Source organism: Sitophilus oryzae, unplaced genomic scaffold, assembly GCF_002938485.1.
Source record: "Sitophilus oryzae breed Bouriz unplaced genomic scaffold, Soryzae_2.0 scaffold_829_pilon_pilon, whole genome shotgun sequence".
NCBI lineage: Eukaryota > Metazoa > Arthropoda > Insecta > Coleoptera > Curculionidae > Sitophilus > Sitophilus oryzae.
In genome coordinates, this window is record NW_022147449.1 from 1,223,832 (window position 1) to 1,239,445 (window position 15,614).

The following is a 15,614-nucleotide window of genomic DNA, read 5'->3' on the forward strand; positions in this document are numbered from 1 at the left end:
TAAAAAGCCGTCAAGTGCGTCACATCAACGACGTCATACCTATTAACGGCATTTCAGTAGGCTACCGTTTAACGGCAGTTTAAGTACAGCCAAAAACTTATAGATTATCTAGGACTGCTCCTCTAGCTCTCAAAACTCGTTTTTTTGTGGAACCGTACTGCAACTTTCTAACGGTACATACCTGAGGTTCGAGAAACTACCCTTTCAGCAATATCTGCAAAAATGCGGAAGACCGCCTACAAATAGGAGGGGATGGGGTTATAACAACCCTCTGCAAATAGTTTAAGGGTAATTCCATGAAGAACATTGACGGACTTCAGCAGATCCCTAAAATTTCTCCAATATCATAATACCAAGAAGTGTTAGTGTCCGCAAATAGTGTTTATAGTTGTAAATTTTGTGTTGTTTGTGTAATCTGTGGAAAATGAACATGGTAAGGCTATAACAAGTTTTTTTTATCTAAGTAAATATTAAATACAAATACATTTAAGTAATTATTATATTTAATTAATATTTACCTAGATATTTACATAAAGAGCTAATTTTTATATTTTTTTGAAATATAAAAATTAAAGAAAAACAGTGTAGCACTTAAAAGCAGAGGCATTTAAAATGATTTCCCTGTACATTCCTTTATATGGGGTACTATCTTTTGAGGAAAAAAAGAACAATAAAATAAAAAAGAAATTAATCGTTTGGTCTTAATGCGAGAAATATAAAAAAAAACAACGGCGATAATAAAGATACGTTGTTCCGCCGCGTTTTCACGTGAATATTAAATATCAGTACTGATTCTGTTTCTGTTCACTGTACTTGGTTTGTTAACTGTTAGTAGAATGTTCGTGTTAAGTTATAACATTCAATGACTAAATGTTGTAAGTTACACAATTTTTTATATAGTTTTAATTATTTTTATATTTTTTTCTTTCATTCATAAGTGATTGACCTTTGATGAAATGTGCTAGGGAACAAATTTTATAGTTCTTTTTTTCTTTCTTTCTTTTTTTTGTGTAATAATATGAATTAACCTCATCTATTTATAGCTATTATTGTAGTTACTCCTGAAGAAGTTAATAAAAATTAACGAAATATCGAGTTAAAAGACAAATTAGTTTAAATTGAATCTACAGACCACTACCAGATATTGTTCCACATTAAGTATATTTACTCACATCTTAGGATTATATAAAGTTTGGTTTGGGTGAGAAAGAAGCCAAAATGCAATACAGGGTGTTACATTTAAAAAAAAATATCCCGATCCACTTACACTTTTTTGCGCTACCCTATAGAAGTTAAAATATTTTCCTGAAATACATCCTCGTATATTCTTTAAGTTTGCATTTAAACAAAATTCCCAAGTGTTTTATTTTAGGAGTTTATTGTATAAACCTTAATGATTATACAAAATAATAAGAAAGATTAATATTTTTTTAAACGATTATAAATTTAAAATGCTGATATAAAAATTAAAAAACTTAAAAAAGGCATATTAGCTTTACTAGTAATTATCTTAGGTAATAAAAAGTTACATATCTTTTAGACCAGTCGACAAGTGGTTTTAGGTGGAAATAATTAGGGGCAACCTGCAATCTGCAAAAACACTTATTCTCTTTGTTTTGCTTTGTTGAATACTCTACTAAATTTGGCACGGGCTATCGATCCCAGATTTGGCAGCCATATTGGAAAATCCTGTGAAATTACGACATTTTTATATATTTTTTTTAAATAACTCGATCTGGGTGCACTGTACAGAAAATTTGCAAGAGACCAACAAGAAAGCTATAAAATTCTCTATAAAAAAGGTCCTATTCACCGATGTCGTGCATGAACAGGTTAACGAGATACAGGCGCTTAAATACAAAGCATATATTTTCTAGTGGTTCATTTAATATGAGAAACCGATTCTATGTAAATTTGAATAATTTGCCAGTACAAATTTGTGTTTTTCTTGTGCTCGTTTCCACACCACCTGGCGGTAGAGCACTCGGCGCACTTTTTTTAAGTGGTTTCCCCTATAGGCTTAATCCACTTTCTTGCCGTTGCAAATGTTCTATTTTTATATCCATATGACATGATATTTGCTTTATAAGTATGTATTTTCACCGTCTGCTTTTTTTTTGACGTAGAAGGTTTTCATCAAACTGTTCATCTGGTTCTTGTTCAATGTCTATATGTGTCTTCGATATTTTCGTTGGTCATCAATTCTTCTAATCGAGAATCGATTTCTTCGTCGTCCCCTGGATCGTCTAGAGTTATTTCAGAATTTGAACACGCTCTTCCTTGGCACGAATCGCACACTACCGAATAGTGCAATCCTGCTTTTTTGCAGCTGCAGGCTGCGTTGCAACCTTTTATGCATTTACAAGAAATCATCTTGAATAATTTTTCGGGAGCGGCGTCTTGCAGCATAGGAATCGGTATAAGTCCATTGGACGACTGCTTCCAACCCCAGTCAGTGGGTATTTTTTCGTTACCGTACATTTTTGGACTTGTAGATCTGTACGAAATGAGTGGATGCGAGCCGCATCTTCGGTTGGAGGAAGGGATGCAAGATTTAACGCTAGCGCACATTAAGATGTATTTAAAAATAAGCCTTAGATGTTAATTGCTATAACTTTAGAACTGATAAGTTTACGGGAATAATTAATAGGACCTATTTTGTAGAGAATTTAATTTGCTTTATTTTTGGTTACCTACATTTTTTTTCTACAACGCACCCAGACCGAGATATTATAAAAAATCCATAAAAATGTAGTTTTTTTTCGACTTTTTCAAAATGGCGGCCAAATCCGGGATCGACAGACCGTGCAAATTGGATATATTATTCAGCACATCAAAACAAAGAAAATACAAAATAAATCAGCTTGCTCCTAATTATTTCCACCTAGGCGTATTTAAAGCGACGGACGTACCGACTGGCCTATTTGATCTTTTTCTATTTTATAGTATTACTTTTATATTTTCGTTTTCAGATGCACCATCCATATCAAACGGCACCGAGCTACAGCCCTTTGAAAATACCAACAATACATCGCCCTATGCCATACTACCCTTATTCTATTAATCATTATACGCCTTATATACCTCTACCACCAGAACCAAACGTATTGGATTTATCCAAAAAGACTTCCTTGTCTCCAAACTTCAGTCGGCCTTCTTTAAGTCCACAATCTCTCAATAATTCACTCTCTCCTCCAAGACCTTGTGAATCTATCAGTAACTGTCAATTAACACCTCCGTTATCTCACCACTCCGATACTACTCATATAATGGATCACAGTTCTTTAGAACCAAAGAGTCCAAGTTCTGCTTCTGCTTCTTCTGAAACTCGATCTGAATTATCTGAATCTTCAGTTTCTCCAAAATCAAATGCTTCTAGACCCTTTAAAATATTACCCAAAGATTCTTTGACTTTGGCTCTGCAAGGCATTTCGCACATAGATCCATCATCTCTGCTATGCGATCAAGAACTCGGCGCCGAACTGACAAAGGAACTTATCGAAGATTCTGTCAAAAAATATAACGAGTTTAGAAAGAGAATGTTGGAACAGCTGCAATCTCCTGGAAATGTTACAAACTCGAATATGCGAAGGGTCCAGAATAATGCGGATAAAATTCAAGATTCAGAGTATTTGGAGAAAAGGAGGAAGAATAACGAAGCAGCTAAAAGATCGAGGGATGCCAGGAAGAACAAACAGGATGAAATTGCTATCAGGATGGCTTTCTTGGAGCAGGAGAACCTGCTTTTGAAATTCAAGATTAAGACAGAGGAAGAACATTTAGATCGGTTGAAAAACTTGGTTCAGTCACGAAAATGATCTTTATAACATATTTGTAAGTAATAATACAGGGTGTCCCAGGCTGAGCGTGCATTAGCTCTGGAATTTTTTGCACATCATAGTTTCACAACGAGATCTATCGATTAAAAATATAATAAATATACCGGAATTTGACAGCAACTTTCTAATTTTGAATGGGTGCTACCATTTTTTATTACATACTTAAATTTTATGTAAAAGTTTATGAATTTTGATATTAAACACTCTATACCTAACATTAACCGTTTTTGAAAAAAAACATTTAAAATTTTTGAATGACAAAAACTGCCTGTCAAAAATATGTGTATAGTGGGGGCACCCATTTAAAATAAGAAAGTTGCTGTCAACTTCCGGTATTTCCGGAAGTGCCGCCATATTGAAAATATTTTTAACCGATAGATCTCGTTGTAAAACAATGATGTGCAAAAAATCTCTGATCTAGATATTGTGGTTCTCTAGAAACTTCTAATGCACGCTCAGCCTGGGACACCCCGTATATACAGGGTGTTTCAAAACAAATGCGAAAAACTTTAGGGGGTGATTCCTTGTTCAAAATAAAGGGTAGTTTGCTTTATAAACGTTGGGTCAAAAGTCAACCATTAGGGAGATATCGCGCTACAAAGATGGCGGAAAAATAATGTTTTTATTTTTTATCTTGAAAACAAAAAGAGATAGACTAATGAAATTTTATGGAAGCATTACTGTTATGAAAACACACTTTCTGGTAATTTTTTACTTTTTTAAAATGAGTGGAAGGGGTTGAAATAAACTACCCCTATCATTCTTGTTAACGAAGTTTAAAGAAAAATCTTATCAAACACATGCAAATGCTTTAATTTGGATAGTCTAGTTTGTTTAGAAACTTTTTTATCTCTTGTATTTTTTTGATAAAACTCACCGATTTGAAATTAAAAAATAAAATGTAAAGCATTACATGTCAGGACAAAAAACATATTCTGATAAAGAATCTAGTGGGCTGCTGTATTTTTTTTAGGAAAAAATATCCCTAATATTATTTTACTTGACATTACTCTACTGCAATACGTTATTATCTAGATGATTATTATTATCGTTATTATCACTAGATTCTTAATCTAAAAATGTTCTTTGTCCTGACATGTAATGCTTTACATTTTATTTTTTAATTTCAAATCGGTGAGTTTTATCAAAAGAACGCAAGGGATAAAAAAGTTTCTAAACAAACTAAACTATACAAATTAAAGCATTTGCATGTGTTTGATAAGATTTTTCTTTAAACTTCGTTAACAAGAATGATAGGGGTAGTTTATTTCAACCCCTTCCACTCATTTTAAAAAAGTAAAAAATTACCAGAAAGTGTGTTTTCATAACAGTAATGCTTCCATAAAATTTCATTAGTCTATCTCTTTTCGTTTTCAAGATAAAAAATAAAAACATTATTTTTCCGCCATCTTTGTACCGCGATATCTCCCTAATGGTTGACTTTTGACCTAACGTTTATGAAGCAAACTACCCTTTATTTTGAACAAGGAATCACCCCCTGAAGTTTTTCGCATTTGTTTTGAAACACCCTGTATAATAAATAATTCTATAAATATTAGTATTTTTGATATTTAAATCGAAATCATCTTGTGATTACTGTGAGCTCTCTCTGAACTTTTATCATCGCAATTTTTTCTTTGTTTTCAGGTGTTATCACAGATAACATAGTTATGCTATCTGTGGTATTATAAAACATAGAACAAGCAACAAGGACAACTTCTATGGCGTTATGAAGTTTCTCCATCAATTTGTTGTTCTATACCGTACTGTTTATATTGACCTCTTCATATCTTTATGAGTACTCCTACGTGGAGCGAAGTTTTCAGATTTTCACACAATCTACAAATTCCTTTTAAGAAACTTTAGACCTAGGTAAGATTTAAATTATTTTTAGAATTGTATTTTCTTTGCGTAATAAATAAGTTTAAAGATGCGCAAATTATGCGCAGAAGTTGCAAAATAAAACTATATCTATGCAGTATGTTCTCGGATCATCGTTACGAGAGGAAATTTTTTCCCCCAATATCCACTGTCCCAATACGAGCCCTAACAACTATATGTTGGGACAAGGTCAATTTGTTAAAACGACTCAATTTATTTTGTTTATTATTCTAAATTCAAACATTACAATATGATCTAGACAATTTTACTATATTTTTACAACTTTGCAAACAAATCGCTTTTGATAATACCTTATTTTGCCAAAATCAAGCCAAATTTGCTGACAGCTATATATTGGGACAGCACAAGAAATTTGTTTAATACGGAGTTACATCACCTTTCGCCTTAACAACTGCCTGAACTCTTGGCATTGTATTTACCAAAGATTGGCACATTTGAGGAGAAAAATTATCCCAAATTTCCTGCAGTTTTGTCCGCAAAACAAAAATTGTTCGTTGAGGGTGATTTCTTAAATATTGCTTCCAGACTACTTGCAGGATGGGATGGAACTTTTATATTATTATTACCGAACCAATTTTTAGTTGATTTTGCTGAATGGCACGATGCTCCATCTTGTTGGAAAATATAGGCTTCGTTTGGAAACAATTCTAGAGCACTAGGCAAAAGTCAGGTCTCAAGTATATGTTGATATTTTTGGGTGTTAACAGAGCCATCTATAAAATTTAATTTGCCCAAACCTCTTGCTGACATGCAACCCCAAACCATAATCCCCTTAGGAAATTTAACAACCCTCTTCAAGCAATCTTTATGAAAGGCTTCTGCTTTATTTCGTATTATTCGTTTTCGATGATCTCCCACGCAAACATCAAATTTAGACTCATCACTAAATATGACATTATTCCAATCATTTTATGTCCACGATAATTTAGATTTTGTTCAATTTTAGCGATTTTTCTTTTGAATTCCTGTCAGTAGCGGTTTTTCTTCGGCCTAAATAAGAATTTGTATCAATAATCTTCAGGTAATTGATTATCCACACAAAATAAATTTACCTTGTAAAACCCCAGACCGCATTTATGGATACATTTTCGGCAACATTCTCTTGATATATTTAAACCAGTTACAGTATTCCATTTAACGTTACTTCGCGAAGAGTACTTCTTCTCGCAGACTTGCAAAATTTTACTACATTTTGTCTCTCTGAGATACAACTTTTGGCCTTCCCGAACTTTTACCTCTAACGTCTACATTGGCAGATTCGCCGTATTTTTTTATTATTTTAAAGACCGTGGTTTTTGGAATACTTAAATCATCAGAAATTTTTCGAATTGTTTTTCAGATACTGTATTGACGAATGATAATTTCGCGTATTTTTGGATTTGTAGCTTTTCCACGGACCATTACATTGAATTAAATTAACAAAATTGAAAATATTAAAAAAATTAAAATTACTTACAGTAAATCTCACTACTAGAGATCTGCACGGGCCGGGTAGCCCGAACGGGCCTCAAGCCCGGCCCGGCCCGAGGCCCGGGTTCGGGCCGGGTCGGTCTCGAACTGTCAATAGGGGTCGGACCCCGGGCCGGGCCGGTTCCGCACTTTAAAAAAACACAACTTTGCTTCTGTACATGTTCTTGAGACACCTTGTATTATAACAGGTATTTTTAGGCTATGTTTATGTTTACGTTTTTTTATTTTGCGTATACATACGTATATTTGTATTGTATTATTTTGATCATTTTATTTTTAATGGTTCGCCGAGCCGGGCCGGGCCGGACTAGTTTAAAGTTTTAACTTTCCACAAACCGGGCCGGGCATACAAAACCTACTTCTCTTCTCGGGCCGGGCCGGGTCGGGCTACAAAAAATCGGCCCGTGCAGGTCTCTACTCACTACTCAAAGTATCGAGTCACTTACAAGCTGTCAATGCTGAAGTAAACAGTTTGCGACATTTGTGACGTTTATAGCAAAGCCGCCTATTATGATATTAATTATTTAAAAATACTTGTCCCAACATTTAGTTGTCAGCAAATTTGTCCTTTTATGAACAAAATCCGCTACTGTAAATATGGATTGATTTACAAATTCATAAAAATATTGTCAAGTTGTTTAGGATATATGGCTATGTTTATATTTAAAAAATTAAACATATATTTTTCAGTCATTTTGAAAAACCAGGGCAATAATTCCAAAATATAACCTTGTCCCAACATATAGTTGTTAGGGCTCGTATGATGATACCACAATCAATTTATGTTTCCTTTTTTTTAGGTATACCTACTACCATAGTCAATTTGAAAAGTTAAGATATCTTTTCCAGACAAGACATTTTTTGAAACATTACCTACCAAAATCTTAAATGATCATACATTCAAGAAAACGATTTTTAACGACTTTTGACAAAACGATTTTTAGGGTTCCGTACCCAAAGAGTAAAAACGGGAACCCTATTACTAAGGCTTCGTTGTCCGTCCGTCCGTCCGTCCGTCCGTCCGTCCGTCCGTCCGTCTGTCAGAAAGATCTATCTAATGAACCGTTATAGCTAGACAGTTGAAATTTTCACAGATAACGAATCTATGTTGCCGCTATAAGAACAAATACTAAAAACAGAATTAAATAAATGTTTATAAATAATAAAGTACTTCCACTAAACATTATGTTTTAAGTAAGAATTTTACATAGAATCTTTCAAGTCCTCGGTGGCCGCGTGGTTAAAGCGTAAGGACTTTACGCTGGTATGACGTTGGAGCTGTAGTAAGGCAGGTTCGAATCCTAGTCAAGGCGACTTTTTTTAATAGTTTTTTTTTAATTTATACATATTTTTACATATTTATTTTTACTTTTTACATATTTATTATTGATTAATACAATTTTTAGTAATGTGTTTCTTCATTTTTTTTAAATTACTTATACGCGCATTCAAAATTTCAGTTAAATCGGAAAAAAAAGTTTATAATAATATAGTATCTAATGTATAAATAATGAATGGTACGGAACCCTTCGTGCGCGAGTCCGACTAGCATTTGACCAATTTTTTTATACATTATATATTTTGATTCTCATGAAGATGTAGGTAGAGGTTTTATATTTTGCTGTAAATAAAAATAACGTTAAGTGTTTTTTCTGTAAGAAGTATTTATAATGTTAGGAAATAAATTTATCTTATATTATATGTACTTAATATACAGGGTTAATCACCACATACGACACGGAGTATTGTAGCTAAACGATGAGATTTTTACAAATTGTAAGTTTTGGGTTCGATGAAGGACTATTAGAGGTACAATTTAAAAATAATTTTACAAGATACAGAGTGTCCCAAATAAATAAAAAATATCAAAGTTGTATTTTTTTAAATGGAACACCCTGTATATTATTACATTTTTAGTTTCTACGATTAAAATAAAGGTAAATTTGATTAAGATTTATTATACTTACCGTTTTTGAAATATTTTCAATTTTGTGAAATTGCAGTAAAAATTTTAAGGCTTCATTTCTCCAAGGGTATCAAAATTTTTGATACTAAATATTTACTGAAGTTTATTTAGTGATCAGTTATTGTGTAGTAATAATAAAAATAATACTACCTTATACAGAGTGTCTAAAAATTTATTTTAAATAATTATTAGCTTCAAACGGCAATAACTTGTTTAATTTAAATGGAACACCCTGTATATTTTACTAGAATCAGATGCACAATTTAATTGTCTATCAAATTATATTAAACCATTTTTTACCTATCTCTTTAAGTTTCCGTAGAAAATGCATTTTCTTGTAATTTAGAACTTATTTATCAATATACCCATGGACTATTGACATTTTAGGTCATTTTTAAAGATGTACCAAATTTTTAAAGAGTACAGATACTAATATTGTCGATATAATTCGTTTATTTCATTAAAAAATAAAAAAAAAACTGTTTAAATATTTGTTAAAGAGGACCAATTAATATGATGCCGTATTCAAACTACATTAACTGACTGTTTGCGTTGATTAATAATAATTGCTCCAAATACTAAAAAACTGAATTTTGTATGGGCATTAGATAGTGTGATAAAAAGTAACACCTTAAAAATGATATTTCATTTTTTAATAAATGCTTATTTATAACAACAAAGACTTTAATTTGATAACTTATTATTATATTGATTTCTGACTCAAAAATCCACATTTATTTATAATAATTTAATAACGAACACAATTAAGTATGTAATTAATTAGTATATGGGCGCAAATAATGGTGTTATATTTAATTAATGGTATACTCTTTTATAAAGATTTAAATAGTTTTCTTTTTGCATACAAATGGGCTAGTAATATTATCGTTTTGCTAAAAACGATAATATTACTAGTCTGTACATTTTGTACATTTGTTGCTTTAAAAACAATCTAAAATGTCAATATTCCATTGATATATTGATAAATGAGGTCTAAATTATAAGAAAATGCATTTTATACGAAAACTTGAAGGGATAGGTAAAAAATGGTATAATAAATTTGATAGACAATTTAATTGTGCATCTGATTCTCCTAAAATATACAGGGCATTCTATTTAAATTAAAGAAGTTGTTGCCGTTTGAAGTTAATAATTATTTAAAGTAAATTTTTAGACACTCTCTATAAAGTAGTATTATTTTTATTATTGCAACACAATAACTGATCAATAAATAAACTTCATTAAATATTTAGTATTAAAAACATTGATACCCTTGGAGAAATAAAGCTTTAACATTTTTACTGCAATTTCACAAAATTGAAAATATTTCAAAAACGGTAAGGTTTAAGTATAATAAACCTTAATCAAATTTACCTTTATTTTAATCGTAGAAACTAAAAATGTAATAAAATACAGGGTGTTCCATTTAAAAAAAATACAATTTTGATATTTTTTATTTATTTGGGACACTCTGTATCTTGTAAAAATATTTTTAAATTGTAACTCTAATAGTCCTTCAACGAACCCCAAACTTACAATTTGTAAAAATATCATCGTTTAGCCACAATACTCCGTGTCGTATGTGGTGAACAACCCTGTTATAAGTCAGTTTGTTATTAGAAAATATAATATTCATAGTTAATGTTACTATTTATGTATACGTAAATAAATAAATAAAAAATATAAATAAAATATATAATAATAATATATTTATATATAAATGTAAATATAAAACATAAATATATATTTTTATTTGTCTTACCCAAACCATTTTTTAAAATACCATTTTTTACCAAATTTAAATTTTTACAATTTGAGTACTTACATATGAGGGGTTCAGGACAGGAGTGAACTGAATCAAGTTCTAAAAGGTAATTATGGAGAAAATGAGAGCTAAAGTTTTTTAATGTTCATAAAAAACAATATTCTATAAACGTATAAAGACAATTATCTCAAAATAGTAGAAAATTGGACTTGATGCATTTTAATTCTGACCAAGTTCAATATCTTCATCGTTTTCTATAAATATATGAAAACAGTTTAGATGTAGCTTGGTGTATCAAGGGGCATATCCTAAAAGTTTTTTGTTGCATACAGTGTGTCTCAAAAACAAAATATGATAAAGTTTCAAGTTTCTTTTTTTGTACCCCCCATTTTTCTGCACATATTTTGATTCAGCATAATATTATGCATATAGGACGCTCCAAATATTAATTCGCTTGCTTATTCTATTACCCTTGGTGTTAATAATATATATTATTATATATATATATATATATATATATATATATATATATATATATATATATATATATATATATATATATATATATATAGGCCCTATATATAGGCCTTTATTAAATCGACGGAGTCAGACCCGGTACGTTGAAGATAGGCCGTCAGACCCGGGGTATATCGGACGAAAAATGTTCAAGCGATGCCTTCAGGCCCTGATGCTGGACCGTTTAATTTGTCCCATTTATATAAAAAATAGAGGTTTATTCGTTTTCGCCAGACCCACGACGTTGCCGCTTTTAATTCTCAAATATTTATATTAGAATTAGACGAACGGACCTTTTGAAACGGCAATTGATGACAGTGCAGAAGTAAAGACGGTGAATTTCTGCTATAATGAATATTATTGTACTTATTGTTAGTATTAGATATATTCTGTCTTATAAATGCATCTGTACGAAAGCGTTTTTATCTGAAATTTCTTTAAAAATTAAATTTCTTTGTAATAAGCATAATCAAGTTACAATGCATTGTCAATTTCGTTTAGTAGATTTTGTAAGTGTTTACTAAGTGATGATGGAACCCCGTTTATTATCTTTATACTTTAAAAGAAAAAAAGTTAAAAGTAAACTGAATATACGTATTACTGTAGTGTGTAGCCACAGTTTAAAGAATACGTGTAGCCGTCAAAATTTTTGTTTCACTGAAATTACTATTTTAGATCTCACTGAACGAAATAATGCAATAAAATTAATTATTGTGAAATAACTGAATACTATCATATTTATGATCGAAAAAAAAACGGCGTCAGCGATGGCAATGAAATGAAAATTGCTGTCATTTTATATGTAAAATTATATGGGGAATGTCATCGATCGTCATTTCCAAGCCAACTGGACGCCGCTTTTTTTCGATCATACGGTACCTTTTTGTGTAAACTTTTTCCTGTGGGGAGAAATATCATACAAAACGGCCTTATCGTACAGTCACTATCATATATACGATGATCGTAATTACTTTGATGTAATTACTTCGACAATGAAATCATACCACCGAAATAAATCTTTAGGTACTCGTACAATTCTTTGACCCGTCGATCGATTTAGATGAAAAAAATCTTTAGGCACTTCTGTAACGTAATCATAGCACAGAAATAAATTTTTAGGTACTCGTACAATTCTTTTGAAACGACGATAGATTTAGACGAAAAAAAATTTAGGTACTACTACAATGAAATCATAGTACCGAAATAATTTTTTAGGGTACTCGTACAATTTTTCGACACGATGATCGATTTAGATGAAAAAACTTTTAGGGGTATCTCTTTCATATAACCATAGCGTGAAAATGTCAAAAAAATTGACATATTATATTATAAATATATTTATTGGGGTGCATTCACACTATCTAAAAACGGCGTATCGAAAACTGTAACGTGACCTGAATAGATTTCCAGTATTCTATTGGCTGAAAAATTCATCTGTCACAAATTTTATCTATCAAATTGAGCTGTCAAAAATTTCAGCCAATAGAATTACTGGAAATCGATTCAAGGTCGTTACGCCGTTACGCCGATACGCCGTTTTTAGGATAGTGTGGATGCACCCTCAATAGAATGACATATAATATGTCAATTTTTTGACATTTTCGCATATGGTTATACATATAGAGAAGTACCTAAAGTTTTTTACTCGTACAATTTTTGACCCTTCGCGTCGCCTCGATCGATTTAGATGAAAAACATCTTTAGGTACTTTTACAACAAAATCATAGCATCAAAATAAATTTTTAGGAACTCGTACAATTTTTTGACACGGTGATCGATTTAGATAAAAAAAACTTTAGATACTCGTACAATTTTTTGACACGACGATCGATTCTGACGATTGTCATTTCAAAGGTAATTTGACGCCGTTTTTTGGAATCATATGTATGCCATGTGTATACTTATCTAATAAGTAAAGTGTATTCATTTAGAATATTAAGAGATTAATTCAGACGAAAAAAATCAAAATAGGTAGAAAGTATTCTTTAAGATTGTTTCTACAAGTTTTATTTAAAAATTGTAACAGAGAACTATTATTATTATAGGGCCCCTCTCGGACCGCTTGGACGAGTCTAAATACGTAACGAATCCCCGTCACAAGATATAAATAATTTAAAGTCTAATCTGGCGAGTTGAGTTTGGATGAAACTGTAAAGAAAATGTTTAAAAGTGTAATGTAATCATTTAAATTTAAATAAAATTCATATAGCAGTAAATTAGTAAAAAAAGTGTAGGTTTAAAAGCATGAACTTCTGGGAATTCCCTATTTGTATAGTCTGGGAACCACCTACTTTTCTGGGAAACACATACTTTCAAGTTCAATTTATTAGAATTGTGATTAAAAGAAAGCACTATACTCATTCATATTGCGATTAATGAATATTAATATTAATAATATTATACTACCATATAATACTCAAATTAAGTTTTCGAATACATAGTAAGTAAACATAGATAGAAGATAGAACATATTATAGAGATGCAACCATAGAACGTGTTTGTCATATTTATATAGTGTTGGTAGATAGCATCCAACCGTAAACTGAATATACAACGTAGTACTGTTGCAATAAATATTTTTGTTACACTAAAATTACTATTTTAGATCTTACTGAACGTAGTAATGTAATAAAATTAATTATTGTACTAATTAACAACCATATAATCGAGAAAAAAAAAACGGCGTCAGCTGTGGCATGAAATGAAGATTGCTGTCATTTTATACCGGGTGCGTCTCAAAAGTGGCTCTCCGCTATAACTTTTTAATTTTTTTTAGATAAAAAAACGAGATTTGGTATGTAAGTATATGACATAAATTGGGAATGATTGACGTATTCAATTGTTTTTGGTCACTTGTGACAATGACTACAACTTTTGATTTTAAATGACACCCCCGATATATTTTTACATTATTTGATAGAAAATGACACTCTGAATCGAATGGCATATCATATGTCAACTTTTGACATTCTCGCTTTAAACAAATTGTTTTTTAAATTTCAATCTAGAGTGCCATGGCTGTATTAAAAACACTAATTTTTAATCAAGAAGCCTTGGAAAAATAGATTTGATAATCTAATGATTTTCGTAAGTCTTGTCCGGGCCCGTTGTTATAAGATGCCCAAATCGTATTTTAATCATATCTCAATTTTTCCAAATGGAACAAGGGAGGCTCGTTAGCATATTTGGAAAAGGCATTTTACTAATAATTTGGTACCACACACATGGTATTTCGAGTCAAATTGTCATTATGAACCGCATGTTACAATTTCTAATAAACCATACGAGGAAATGTCAAAAATTGACATATTATGATGTAATGTCATTCTATTGAGGTGCATCCACACTATCCACAAAAACGGCGTATCGGCGTAACGACCTTGAATAGATTTCCAGTAATTCTATTGGCTGAAAAATTCATCTGTCAGAAATTTTTATCTATCAAATTGATCTGTCAAAATTTCAGCCAATAGAATTACTGGAAATCGATTCGTCAAAGAAAGACCGTTACGCCGATACGCCGTTTTTAGGATAGTGTGGATGCACCCTCAATAGAATGGCATATAATATGTCAATTTTTTGACATTTTCTGCATATGGTTATACATATAGAGAAGTACCCTAAAGTTTTTTACTCAAATAATTTTTGACCCTTTCGCGTCGCGTCGTCGTCGCCTCGATAGATTTAGGTATCCACACTATCCTACAAACGGCGTAACGGCGTAACGACCTTGAATAGATTTCCAGTAATTCTATTGGCTGAAAAATTCATCTATCAGAAATTTTATCTGTCAAATTCATCTGTCAAAAATTTCAGTCCATAGAATTACTGGAAATTAGAGTAATAATAACTTTCATATTATAGAGATGCAACCATAGTTTCCAACCGTGTTTGTCATATTTATATGGTGTTGGTAGATAGCATCCAGCTGTAAACTGAATATACAACGTTATTACTTGTAGCAATCAACATTTTTGTTAAACTAAAATTACTATTTTAGATCTTAGTGAACGTAGTAATCTAATAAAATTAATTATTGTACTGATTAGCTACCGTATAATCGAAAAAAAAATCAGCGTCAGCGATGGCTATGAAATGAAGGTTGCTGTCATTTTATACTGGGTGCGTCTCAAAAGTGGTCCACCGCTATAACTTT

General features: G+C 31.3%; 1 protein-coding gene across 1 annotated transcript; it reads left to right on the forward strand.

The window, feature by feature from the left end:
* The first annotated feature begins 758 nt into the window (after positions 1-758).
* LOC115889696 (thyrotroph embryonic factor-like) lies at positions 759-8,228 on the forward strand. Its single transcript, XM_030909752.1, has 4 exons — positions 759-875; positions 2,973-3,834; positions 5,487-5,711; positions 8,012-8,228. The coding sequence occupies exon 2, from the start codon at positions 2,973-2,975 to the stop codon at positions 3,816-3,818; it is 846 nt and encodes a 281-aa protein (XP_030765612.1). The 5' UTR covers positions 759-875; the 3' UTR covers positions 3,819-3,834; positions 5,487-5,711; positions 8,012-8,228.
* Positions 8,229-15,614: the final 7,386 nt, after the last annotated feature.

What these genes read in the sequence shown, in the direction of transcription:
- LOC115889696 (XM_030909752.1), top strand. Translation starts at nt 2,973, where the DNA reads ATGCACCATCCATATCAAACGGCACCGAGCTACAGCCCTTTGAAAATA.